At 41.0% G+C, this 13,149-nt stretch overlaps 1 protein-coding gene across 1 annotated transcript; it reads left to right on the forward strand.

Moving 5' to 3' along the window:
• Positions 1 to 430: 430 nt before the first annotated feature.
• On the forward strand, positions 431 to 12,824 carry LOC129363846 (casein kinase I). Its single transcript, XM_055036164.1, has 11 exons — positions 431 to 757; positions 6,579 to 6,693; positions 6,804 to 6,914; positions 7,141 to 7,289; positions 7,745 to 7,973; positions 8,298 to 8,468; positions 8,628 to 8,776; positions 8,867 to 9,062; positions 9,707 to 9,846; positions 11,086 to 11,153; positions 11,230 to 12,824. The coding sequence occupies exons 2-10, from the start codon at positions 6,618 to 6,620 to the stop codon at positions 11,116 to 11,118; spliced, it is 1,254 nt and encodes a 417-aa protein (XP_054892139.1). The 5' UTR covers positions 431 to 757; positions 6,579 to 6,617; the 3' UTR covers positions 11,119 to 11,153; positions 11,230 to 12,824.
• The last annotated feature ends 325 nt before the right edge of the window (positions 12,825 to 13,149 follow it).

A 13,149-nucleotide genomic window follows, 5' to 3' on the forward strand; every position in this document is an offset into this window, starting at 1 on the left:
TAAAAATACTTAAAAGATTTTAAAAAAATAATGTTATTTATTCTGACTATGAATATTTGTGGTCTTCTAACCAGAATTATGTGAAATTTTTCTCCTGTCTGGGGACTTGAAATGTGAATTTTCAACAGTATCCTTTGTTCCACCTCAAATGTTAATATTAGCAAAAACATTAAATATATATTTCATGGGTATCACCACTAATAGTCTTGCAACAAGCTCTGAGTCAGTCATCGTTTTATCATGAACACACCAATCCAATTTAAAACCTACGTCACAACGACAGTCAACAATGGCTTACAGTTAACTGTTCACTTGCTGTAAAGCGCTAATGCGATGTAAACAAAAAAACATGTTTAACTGTCACAATTCTATTAAGTAGTTCCTCTTGGAGCGAATAACGGTAACTAGAAATTTAATGAATGGCGAAATTGAATAAGGGAGGCGCAGTTAGATTTGACGTTCCGGTTTTAGTACTGACGGTGACATTCAGAGGGTGACATCATCGACGTTGTGAGCACGTACGTCGTTAAGTAACGAGAGGAGGGGAAGGCAAATCAGAGCGGAGAACGGCCGTCTGTGCTGCTGGTGCTTCTCAGGGACTATCAACAGGGAGCGCAACCGACGACTGAGCTCAGAGCTGGGGGTATGAGAGCTGTCATAATCCGCTCCCATCCTCTTCTGGTCGGTTTCTTGTCCGACTGACAACCACCGGATCAGAAGCTCCACTTGACCAGCTGTCGGACGAACCCGATATCGGGTGAGTGTTGAGCCGGGGAGCCATTAAAACCGAGGGGGAAAAAGAGACCCGATTCGACCGAAGCGGAGTCTCCTATTCACGGCTTATAGGAGAGGGGGGGAGGGGGCAAGTAGTAGGACTGGCTGTCTACCTTGGCTCGTTGAATGCATGTAAGGGTGCGGTTTTAAGTAAGACAAAAAAATGACTTATTCGACTGAATTAGTGTTGAGCTTAATTAAAATTTAGAGCCTTTTCAGCAGTACGCCCCACGGTTCGGGTAACGTATTCCTCGTACTAGCTTAGTCGCAGCGGCTAACAGTCAACTTACGCCGATTCCTGCGGCTTGTATTTCTAACGCAAACTAGTAAAAACAGACATAAGCCGTTTAAGTCACCCTTTTATTATTTTTGTCAAATTACGACCGTATATGTTTTATAAATTTTTTCTAAAAATAGCAGCACTTTGTCAAACGGAATACCGACTGAATTGTGCCACTATAGATACAAAACCGTCGTTTTGTTAGCATAAATGGGGGGTGAGGGGGAGGAAAAAACTGCGCACGAGATGTGGCATCCGTTGAATTCAGAACAAAGTAGTTTGTAGTGACAGCTGTGAGGGGCGTAACGTTAGCAGTGTTCGTGTGATTGCGAAATAATCTGTTTTTTTGCGTGACTGACGTTTTCTTTCTGTTTTTTATTATTATTTTAAGAGTCTTGAATAGATATAATTTTAATACAAAAGTGCTCCAAACAGAAGTTGTTTGGATTGATGCAAAGCTAGGGGGAAAAAAAACAAACAACATATTTCCTTCTTTGCAGTCGTCACTGTGAGGTGTTGAAGCTTAAACCGTAGCATTCCAGCTCCTTGGAACATCATGTTTTCGCAGCTACTACTAAGACTCCCCTTGAACCAGCAGATGTGTACTGTACCATCTTGACCAATCCACTCTCCTGGAGACGATTACTACCGTAATAGCACACGTTGTTTTTCCAGTGCAGTGTGACAGGCTAATTCCCATTGCTTCACCTCACACACTCACACTGTCTCTGAGACCTGAGAGTGATGAATTCCTCCCATTGCCGTTGAGCTTAAGATACTCACAGCTTCGAGAATCCTAAAATCCCCTTCATAAGGCGAGCTAAGACCAATACAATAGCATTTATTTGAATGCATTTATGCTAACAGTAGATGCTGAGAAACGGGGTTGAGTGTTGTGCGCCTCTGTTTCCGAACTGCGTGCTTTCTTGTTTTAGTTTTGTAATTATTTCACTCCTCTACTCTGGTCTTTTGTTGCAACACTGGTTCCACGCTCTTGCATGTAATGACCCTGACTTGTTATTAACTCTGATCCGTCTGCGTCTGTCACATCTACCATGGCGATTCAATTTTTGAAAATGTTTTTTTTAAATTATTATTGTTGCCCATGTACTTTGGATTATTTTCTTCTCCATTAACTAGTTTCATCAAAAAACCAGAGGATGTATTTATCCATGTGCTTGTAGCCAAAGTATTCTAAATAATTGCAGCTGTGTCTGTTGTATGCCATTTCCAACTAATGGCATACAACAGACCTCTTTGGGATCTTAAACAGGCAAGAAATGTTAAATTGCTATGGATAAAAACATAAAATAAGTAAAATAATCAGAGATGCACAAAAGAAATGTACTTAAAAACCATAATTTGACTATTTTTTAGCTTAACCATCACTGACCTGTGATCAGCCTTTCAAAACATCCCATTTGTAGTCAGTGAGTTGTCTTTAAATCAAGCAAGAGGTCATACAGAGAAGCAAGAAGAGGTTAAATGGAAGCTATTTTACTGAGTATGTAGGTGTGTTTATAGTTTTTGAAGCTGAGAGAGCAGAACTTTAAAACTGCTGTATGTAGCTTTCAAGAAAAATGAAAGCTACATATTTATAATATATATTTATATATATATATATATTTATATATATATATATATATATATATATATAATATTAATTCCCTTCTCACCCACCGCGGGTGGTTCTTATCCTCTGAGCGGGTCTACCAGAGGCCTGGGAGCTTGAGGGTTCTGCGCAGTATCTTGGCTGTGCCAAGGACTGCACATTTCTGGACTGAGATGTCTGATGTTGTTCCTGGGATCTGTTGTAGTCACTGCTCCAGTTTGGGGGTTACTGCCCCGAGGGCCCCGATGACCACAGGCACCACTGTGGTCTTCACCTTCCAGGCCCTCTCCAGTTCTTCCCTGAGGCCCTGGTATTTCTCCAGTTTCTCGTGCTCCTTTTTCCTGATGTTGCAATCACTTGGTATTGCTACATCTACCACAACGGCTTTCCTGTGTTGTTTACCCACTACGACAATGTCTGGTTGGTTCGCCATTACCATTTTGTCTGTCTGGATCTGGAAGTCCCACAGGATCTTAGCTCTGGTGTTCTCCACCACCTTTTCAGTCCATATTCAGGTTTCCAGTCCATATTCTGCACAGATGTTTCTGTACACTATGCCTGCCACTTGGTTATGTCGCTCCATGTACGCTTTCCCTGCCAGTATCTTGCACCCTGCTGTGATGTGCTGGACTGTCTCAGGGGCCTCCTTGCACAACCTACACCTTGGGTCTTGTCTGGTGTGGTAGATCTGGGCCTCTATTGCTCTGGTGTTTAGGGCCTTTTCCTGGGCACCCAGGGCCTCTGTGCTGTCCTTGAGTCCAGCTTTTTCCAGCCATTGGTAGGATTTACTGATATCAGCCACTTGGGTTATTTGCTGGTGGTACATCCCATGTAGGGGCTTGTCCTCCCATGATGGTATCTCTGGCACCTCAACCTCCGTTCCCTGTTGTCTGAGACATTCACTGAGCACATTGTCTGTTGAGGCTTTGTCCCTGATGTATTTATGGATCTTAGTTGTTTCGTCCTGGACAGTGGTTCTCACACTCACTAGTCCTCTGCCTCCGTCCTTGCGGCTCGTGTACAGTCTCGGGGTGCTGGATTTGGGGTGGAACCCTCCATGCATTGTTAGTAGTTTTCGAGTCTTAATATCTGTGGCTTTTATCTCCTCCTTTGGCCAGCTAATTATTCCAGCAGGGTATCTGATTACTGGCAGGGCATAGCTGTTTATTGCACGGATTTTGTTCTTGCCATTGAGCTGGCTTCTCAGGACTTGCCTTATTCGTTGGAGGTATTCTTGGAGTGAGCGAGACATCGACTCACTGATCCACACCACCAGGATCTACAGCACGGACATTGGAATGTCATTCGGACTAGAGAAGTGTGGTCGGCTGGTCACAAAGAGGGGGAAGGTGATCCGCACAGAAGGAGTCTCACTTCCAGAAGGAACAACAGCAGATATAGAGGACAGTTACAAGTACCTAGGTATACCACAAGCAAATGGCAACCTCGATGAGGCCACAAGGGAGCCTCCAACGAATATATATATATATATATATAATTTTTTAAAATTGTCACCATTTTGTGTAATATGAGACAATCTGTGATAAGACGGAGCTCTTCCCCGAGTTATTATTGTTAAAATGTACAGCTTCTGGTCAAAAACAACCAATCAGAGCCAGGAGGAGTGTTTTAGTGCTGTCGATCAACCACTATGCAAGTGTGCTAATGGTGGGGAAACAACTTGTTTTTTTTTATTTATTTATTTATTTATTATTTTATTGAAATCAGTTGTTTTGACTAGACAAATACTAACACAAAATATCAGTAATGTAATTCTTGTTAGTCAGAATGCTGATTCAAAATATCTCAATTAAATGAATTAATTGATACCACCTAATTCATTTGGAGATATCTAGTCCAGAATTATAGTTCCATATATTTCTAATTTAGTTTTGTCTTGTCGTTATTATTATTATTATAATTTTAAAAATTTCTGCAATTTAATTTGCACTAGTCAAATCTAAAAAATACTTTTAAAACTGGATTGTCATTAAAAGATAATCTTGACTATTCAGAGCAAAAAGTGAGATCTTAAATCTACTTCATGACTAGACGTAATTTATTTTTCGATGACAGAAAAATGTTTTCACATGGTCATTAATTAATCACTGATATCTCAATTAAAGCTCCCACACAAATTAATAGTAGCTCTGACATCATTTATGCTAATCAGAAGGTATTTAAGAGATATCTCAAATAGATATTTTGAATATAAAAAAAAAAAAACATAATTAACGATTCCTTGATGTTCTAATATGCATCAGTTTTTAATATCTGGAATATAACTGAAACAGATTTTATGTTCAAACCGCCTGCCATACTGGTTCTCCAAGAATTGTTGCTTAATTTGCTCGAGTTGTCCTCAAAGTGAACTTGTTTTGAAAATTTTGATTTTTTCTCCAAGTAAGATAAGCGGAGGTCGTGTTGTGGTTCCGTCTTAGGAATTGATACATTATCTGCATTTATATTATTATATTTTATTCCCTTAATATGAATGTACTTGTAGGCTCAGTCTAACTGTGTTCTCAGCCGGGCTGCATTTTGAAAACGGCACATTTTGTCGACACGGAGTTCCCAGATTAACGCTGGGAGTAAACCTCGTCTAATGAGCGCCGCTCCGCAGCTCTGGGCTTTCTGGAGTTCATTACAAAGACCCAACGGTCCGAAAGCTCTGACACAGATCCAGCCAGCCAGTGCTCTCCATTGCTGTGGCTGCTCATGCCTTCTTTCCTTCGGCGTTGCCAGCCCCGCTTTGGCAGAGGCTGCTTAATGTGGCGTGGTCGAGCGAAGCGCTAAATAAGTGATGATCCCGCGCCGCCATCACATGCAAGCTTGGCTCAGAAATTAGGCTTGATTTCCTCATGCATCCCAAAGCCTCGTGCTCATGCAGCATCAGGTCCTCCTCGTTCCTCTTCCAGGTTTAAACCGACATTTCTACGTTGGCCTCTTTTTCGTTTCTATTTTTTTTTTCTTTTTCTCGCTCCTCCTTTCTTCTGCTAATCCCAAAGCGGTCCACCACCCTACCATCTCTAGCTACCATGCTAGTTCCACCGTTTATTTATTTTTTTGTTCTAGATGGGTATTTTCCTGCTAACAGGATGCATCCTCTTGTAAACGTGGGGAGTTTTGCTGGGATAAACTCATCATATGCTGAAAAGAGTCTCGACAAAGACTTCAGTCATTCTGTCACGTGGCAAAATAAAGAAGCTGGCTCCGTTTTTAATGCTGAATGGTTTGTAAGCAATGGGGAGAATGATATGAACTTAAATTTTTATTACAAAACTGGTAATATTGTTATAAACGTGATAAAAGGTGTTTTATTACTACTTTTTTCTGCAACTCTGTGGCTGTGAGTGCACGGCACAGCAATTGTTGCCTCTGAAGCACAAATTCTGATCTTGAGTAACATTTCTTTTTTATAGCGCGCTTCTTTAGGACACCAGTCACACAAAGAAGTGTGATTTATATTACTAAACCAATGTTACTATAGTTAAATAAAATGAGCAAAACAATGAAAACTGAAATTGAGACATTTTGTTGATTGAAATAAAGAAAAATGTTAAGTGATGGGGAAAAACTAGAACCAAGTGGAACTATAGCATGCGTTTGTAAAACTAAAACATTCTGAAGTCAGAGATTTACTATGTTTCGTCTTTGTGTTTATGAATCTATTGATTAACCTTTTGATTAACCTTTTGATCTGATGTGAAATAAACTTTTATTTATAGTTTTTTTTCTTTTTCTTCTGGTGACACTTAAGCAAGCACCAACATTTGGAGGAAACACCATGAGTTCGTTGTTGTTGCACGACAATTGAATACATTTTTTGAAAATGTAATCTTCTGTTGATATGTCTTAACAGGCTACAGAGTTGAGAATATGTGTGTTTATACGTTGCGTTTTTTTCTCTAGATCTACGTTGTCCGTTGATGACAGTGACACCTCGCAACCATGGAGCTGAGAGTGGGGAACAAATACCGGCTGGGGCGAAAAATAGGGAGTGGATCCTTCGGAGACATTTACCTCGGTAAGCGAGGGAGGAAAATGTTCCTCACCTTCATCCACCGTCAGGCAGCACAACGCGCTTCTCCTGCACGCCCCTTACAGATGTGGTTATTTTTGTCCGCTTCCCCTCAGGTGCCAACATTGCGACGGGCGAGGAAGTCGCCATCAAGTTGGAATGTGTGAAGACCAAACACCCACAGTTGCACATTGAAAGCAAGTTCTACAAGATGATGCAGGGAGGAGGTGAGCACCTGCCGCTTCTACGTGCTCGGCAGGGTTTTTCGGCGCATTCCTTTTCTGATGCAAAAACATCCTGCCGAATCTGACGCTCGAGCAATGAAATTCAAATTCTCTTGTTTCTTAACACAACTTATATCAACTTTGCTGCGGTTTTAATGACTCTTTTCAAAGCAATGCTGCTGTTCTGCCACTCAACCCGACATGCTCCCATTTTATTTCATTTGACCAGTCGGGATCCCATCGATAAAATGGTGCGGCGCCGAGGGCGACTACAACGTCATGGTGATGGAGCTGCTGGGGCCCAGCCTGGAGGACCTTTTTAACTTCTGCTCCAGGAAGTTCAGCCTGAAGACTGTCCTGCTTCTGGCAGACCAGATGGTGAGACTCGAACTTGGCCTTATAGAAACACTCAGTCAACCAGTATCAAGGTGAACGAGCTGTTTACAATGCCAGTAGAGGAACATGACAGGAATGTTTCTTTCTGCAGCAGGTCAGTGTGTATTCTGCGTGTGAACATTGTATATGATTCCCTTGAAGTCTTTTTAAAGGAGATAGGTGTTCTGATTTCCTCGGCTGCTGTCGGCTTTATTCTGTGTTGACTGAGATATTTCGTATCCCAGATCGAGACTCTTGACTCACCTTTCGCCCCCAATGCGTTACCGTGTCAGACGTCCATATGGCCGTCCGATTGGCTGTTATTCAGCCTTGGGGGGGTCATGACCTTCCTGTCCCGATTTGTCGCGCTGCCACCGCCAATCTGTCCTCCTTCTGTCCGATGCTTAAGTAGCTCTCACACAGCCGACTGTCGGCGTAACAAAGTGTTTCCTTTCCAGATCAGCCGCATCGAGTACATCCACTCCAAGAACTTCATCCACAGAGACGTGAAGCCAGATAACTTCCTCATGGGTTTGGGCAAAAAGGGCAACCTGGTGTACATCATTGACTTTGGGCTGGCCAAAAAGTACCGCGACGCTCGCACGCACCAGCACATCCCTTACAGGGAGAACAAGAACCTGACGGGAACGGCGCGCTACGCCTCCATCAACACGCATCTTGGAATCGGTGAGACCTGATGCGAGTTTTACTGTGATACTTACTGAGGGAGAATGATGACATAATCATATGTTTCACTCGTAGAGGGTTGCTCTGTTCTGCCTAATGATGGCTACATAATAATCTGGCCTTTGCCTGGTGGTAGAGTTTAGTGGATGCACAGATCTAATTGTCCTTGGAGTTTTCTGTGTTTTTTTTTTTTTTTTTACTCTTGTTGAAAATGTATTTGTGGTGTATGAACATGTTGGTGGTTTTCAGACCAGATATTTGTCCCTAAAATTATCGGGTTTAGTTCTGTCTTATTCATGCACACCGGACGCTTTGTGTTCACAGAGCAGTCGAGACGTGACGACCTGGAGTCCCTCGGTTACGTCCTCATGTACTTCAACCTGGGCTCGCTGCCCTGGCAGGGCCTCAAGGCTGCCACCAAGAGACAGAAGTACGAGCGAATCAGCGAGAAGAAGATGTCCACACCCATCGAAGTTCTTTGCAAAGGATATCCTTGTGAGTCCTTGTGCATTGATACAGCCACATGCTCCTGAAACCATCCACAACTTCTGTGTTTAGTTTGTTCTAGTTAAAACGGAACCGGAAGTTTTATCTGTATATTCACTTTGTCATTCTTTGTTCTATTTTTTGTTGTTGTTGTTTTTCTTTCTACAGCCGAGTTCTCCACGTACCTGAATTTTTGCCGCTCGCTCCGTTTTGATGACAAACCGGATTACTCTTATCTACGCCAACTGTTCCGGAATCTCTTCCACCGGCAGGGATTCTCCTACGATTACGTCTTTGACTGGAACATGCTCAAATTTGTATGGTTTTTTTTTTTATTATTATTATTTTTTGTATCCAAACTTTCCTTGCTTATTGGAACCTTCGATGGAAATCTCCTAATTTCTCAGGGCGCCAGTCGATCAACTGAGGATGGGGATCGTGACAGAAGAGCCGGAGATGATCGAGACGACCGGATTGGAGGAGCCCCCAGGGGGTCTGCGTCGCGGGGCCTCCCTTCAGGCCCCACCCCTGGCGCTCCCAACAGAGTCCGGAACGGACCAGAGCAAGCCATCTCAAACCCGGCCTCACGGGTCCAGCAGTCTGGTTGGTTACTGATTAAAACACATTCCAGTGTTAAAATTTAAATTGGCGGTGTTATGTTAAGTTGACTTTTTTATGGCTTTACATGTTGCATTATTATTTCTTCATCAAAAACATACCTAGAGTGTGTTTTTGATTATTTTATGCATGTTTAAGAAGTCCTGTAGCAACTGATCAACTTGTGCAAAATGCCTGGGTGGGTTTAGCCCCGCCCTTGATTGCAAAGCTCCTCCTCAGAGCTGTATTTTCCAAGTTCCTCCGCCGAGTAGGTCCTCCGCCTACTCGGCTCCTTCAGATCGGCCAGCAGCAATTAGCAAACACTTGGTGGATTTTTCCATCTGCTGAGCTCATAGGAGGCTCATTATAATGCTGGTTAATGGAGATGTGATGTTGTGATGACTTCCTAAAGGCGGAGTTATTTTTAAAGAGACAGATCAATTCACAGTTGTTAAATTAGCAAGTCATTTTTCATGTATACAGTACTTTTATGACACAATTACTTGATTGTGCTGTAAAATGATACCATCTGACTGGAAAACGCATACAGCCCCTTTAAATCACTTTAATTAGAAGAGAAAACTTTGCCAACGCGCATGTTTTCTAGAAAATCGTACTTAGAAGCCGTCTATTGTTTCTCTTCCCTATAGGCAACACGTCACCTCGTGCAATTTCCCGCGCTGAGCGGGAGAGGAAGGTGAGCATGCGTTTACACCGTGGCGCTCCTGCCAACGTATCGTCCTCTGACCTCACAGCCCGACAAGACCAGTCGAGGATTTCCACGTCACAGGTGAGGCAAATTTTTGCTTTTTTCTAAGCAAAAATGTTATCATCCTTCATGGTAGATCCCCCTTTTTGACACATATTGTGTTTTAAAACAAGAGCTATATATAATTGATTTACTCATATGCTAGATTAATGTTGTTTGCACTGTTTCCTGCTGGGATAGACGCCAAACATGAAATCTCTAACTTCTGATGTTTAATCTCATGGAGGTATTTACAGCTTACCGTTTCAGTGTTTAGCAATGGTATTAATTCCCCTGGAGATTTTCTGCATTTTCCCACAATTCATCTCCAAAACATCGATGTATTTATAAACAAACTTGGTGCATCACATGGTTGACTGTGAAGAAGTGTAGCAATAAAACATGCCTCAATAAAATTCAGTTCATTCGGTTTCTTGCTGTGAATCTTGTGTCGATCTGTCAGTTAAAACATTTTGTAGAATTGAAAATAAAATGAAAACCAGATATAATTTTCCTTCACTTCACGGTTATGCCCGAGTGTTTCACTTAAAATTCTCCATATGAACATTGAAGTGAGTGTTTGTACTGCAGCAAAATAAGCATAAACACATTTTTACAGTTCACTTCTGATCCGATCAAGCCTTGAACATCTTAAATGTGGAACATACGGCTGGAAATCACGTCACCATATAACCGATTTGTTTGAGTCTATCGATAATTATTAATCAGTTCTCTGTTAGTATTTCAGATATTTCAAACGTCTGGTGGCGTGACCATATTGTTTTATCCACAGTATTCACTCTGCGCCGTTTGTTTTTAAGCAGCTGTAAGTGGCCAAACCAGAAACTGCTGCTGCGCATGTTACTCAATAGCTTGTTGCTAGGCAACTAAAGGGTGTGTGAGTTCGTTGATGCTATTTGCTCAGCTGGCCGTGAGTGATTGAGTGACTTAAGTCTTTGCCTACATCTCCCAGAATGCTGTGCGGTTCAGCGAATATTCTAAATAATAAATATTGAGTATTATATTGATCATGTGTCTATTGTAACATATAGTTATGGATTTATTGACTAGATGGGAGTTATAAAGTGACATTTCAGAGAAAAAAGCCAAAATCAGACTCAGCAGGGCAGCCTTTTTAAGGATCAGTGATTGGCCAGAAAACTGCAATCGGTGCAGCTCCAGATTACATCATGGGAAGATAAATCCATCCATTTACATTTAAGTTTAAAAATGTAAACTGGAAGTCATTTGCCTTAAACTTTGTTCCGTCGTCATTTGCAGGTCAGCGTGCCGTTTGAGCACATTGGGAAGTGAGATTTTGCAGCTCCTCATGCACACACATATGACAGGTGAGTTGAAATTTTACATTTTCTATTGTCAGGAATATAAATACAAAATCTAATTCTGATCCTGTTGTTTTTGCAGGGCTGCAAGGAAGTTTTGTCACTATACTTTTCTTTACCCCCAACGTTCTTTATACTTTGTTTATTGCAAAACTGTTCAATGGACATGCAGGGTGTTTTCTTTTTTCTTCTGATATTAAATGTTTAAAGGGTTCAGGAAAATACACAAAGGTATTCAACATGCGTTCTTACCCAGACCGCTATAGGATCACCACCACAGTACGTAAAACCAGTGACAACGCTGCACCTTGACAGTTGCTCATTCCCACCCTGTTGTTTTTTTGTTTTGGTCCTCTAAACATTCCCTTGAAAACAGTCAGCATTGAAGGAGCAAGAAAAAAGGAAGAAAAAAAAAAAGATTTCAGGAACATGCATGTTTCTTATTGATGGTTGATCAGACTTAGAAATGTTCCCCCTTTTTCCCAGAAAAAGGTAACTGTCATCTTCATCATTCATGAAGGAATATGATATCGAAGGTTGAGTATCCCTTGTTTGTTTCCTTATTTTATTCTTTGTATTTTTTAAGAATGGAAAGCTAAATCGGATGAGGCATGTAGATTAGAGGGCGGCAACCACAGGAAAGGAAGCGAATGAGTAAGTGATGTTTTTTAGCTGGTATTTGTTTTTCCCCTCGCATCCACTTTAAGACATAAAAATCCTCTGCACATCTACTCTGTCTATTTTTATTATTATTTTTACAAGCTTTTATTTATTCTTTTTTTTTTTTTTTTTTTTTTTTGCTTTGATTTTATTCCGTGGCGGGGAAAAAAAAATACGATTGTGGAAATTTGAAGGACTCACTCCTAAGTCTTGAGCGAAGCTCCTCAGGAAATATCTCAGCATACCAATATTCGACCTGAGACCACAGCTGCCCATTTTGGCTTACAAACAGGGGATGCAATTTTTATGATATTTCTTAAAAGTTACCTTTTTTATTCATTTGTTATTTGGGGCTTTGAAGAAGGCGAGGAGAGGGTGGGGGGCAGTCACTGTTAGGAACATGAGGGCGGGTCGGGGCATCAAATTTCTTTTTTTTTTTTTTCTTCTTTTCTTTATTTCTTTTTTGTTGCTTACTCCACTGTAAATATTTTTTTATTTCATTGTAAAGCCAAAATGTGGTTATTGTAAAGGTGTAAAGTAGAAAAATGCATACTAATGACTTATAGGGCGTTGAATCCGAAATAAACGTGGAGATAGGCGACGGTTGCTGTGCCAGCTGGGTCATCCAACAGGTGTGATTGAGTCGAGTGCTACAGAAAAACCTCCAAGATCAATAACGTTGCTTCATCTGTTCAGATCCTCCAAAAAAAAAAGACTTCCAGTGTTTCTGTTACAGAAAAATAAATTGGTTTAGTTGACACCACATTCTCTTTATTTAACTCCTCTTCAACTTTGTCATTAGATGCGTGTGCGTGCGTATGAATGGAGTGCACTGTGTATAGTTGCCATTGTACAGGCCACCATGACCCAGTGGCATTGCAGTTGTAGCTTGGAGGATGAAGCAAAAGGTATTTCACATTGTGTATTGTGTACCGATATCCTGTACAGTTCTTTAACACTATTTACAGTATTTGTGTATATTTTATGAAGTAATAAAATGGATAATGTTGCTGACAATCTGTTTGTTGTTTTTTTTCTTTTAGATATATTTGCTCTTGCATGAATGAATGACTTGTGTTTAGGGAGGAAAAAATTCATATGAGAGGATACTTGAACTATGTCCAGGCTTTATTACATTTTTTTTACACCTGTTAGTCCATTCCATCAGTTCCTTTACCTAACAATCACTCCTTTCTTTCACCCATTTGTCCATCAAAATGGGTGATTTAATTTCTTGTTTCATTACAGTCAGGGTTTTCTCTTGTTCATTTAAAGCATGACTGCTTGAGAAATGATTTCACAAGAACGTTTTTTTGTTGTTGTTTTTTTATTATAAACTTTA

The sequence above is a fragment of the Poeciliopsis prolifica genome, unplaced genomic scaffold, assembly GCF_027474105.1.
Source record: "Poeciliopsis prolifica strain line A6 unplaced genomic scaffold, Auburn_PproV2 SCAFFOLD010, whole genome shotgun sequence".
In the NCBI taxonomy this organism is placed as follows: domain Eukaryota; kingdom Metazoa; phylum Chordata; class Actinopteri; order Cyprinodontiformes; family Poeciliidae; genus Poeciliopsis; species Poeciliopsis prolifica.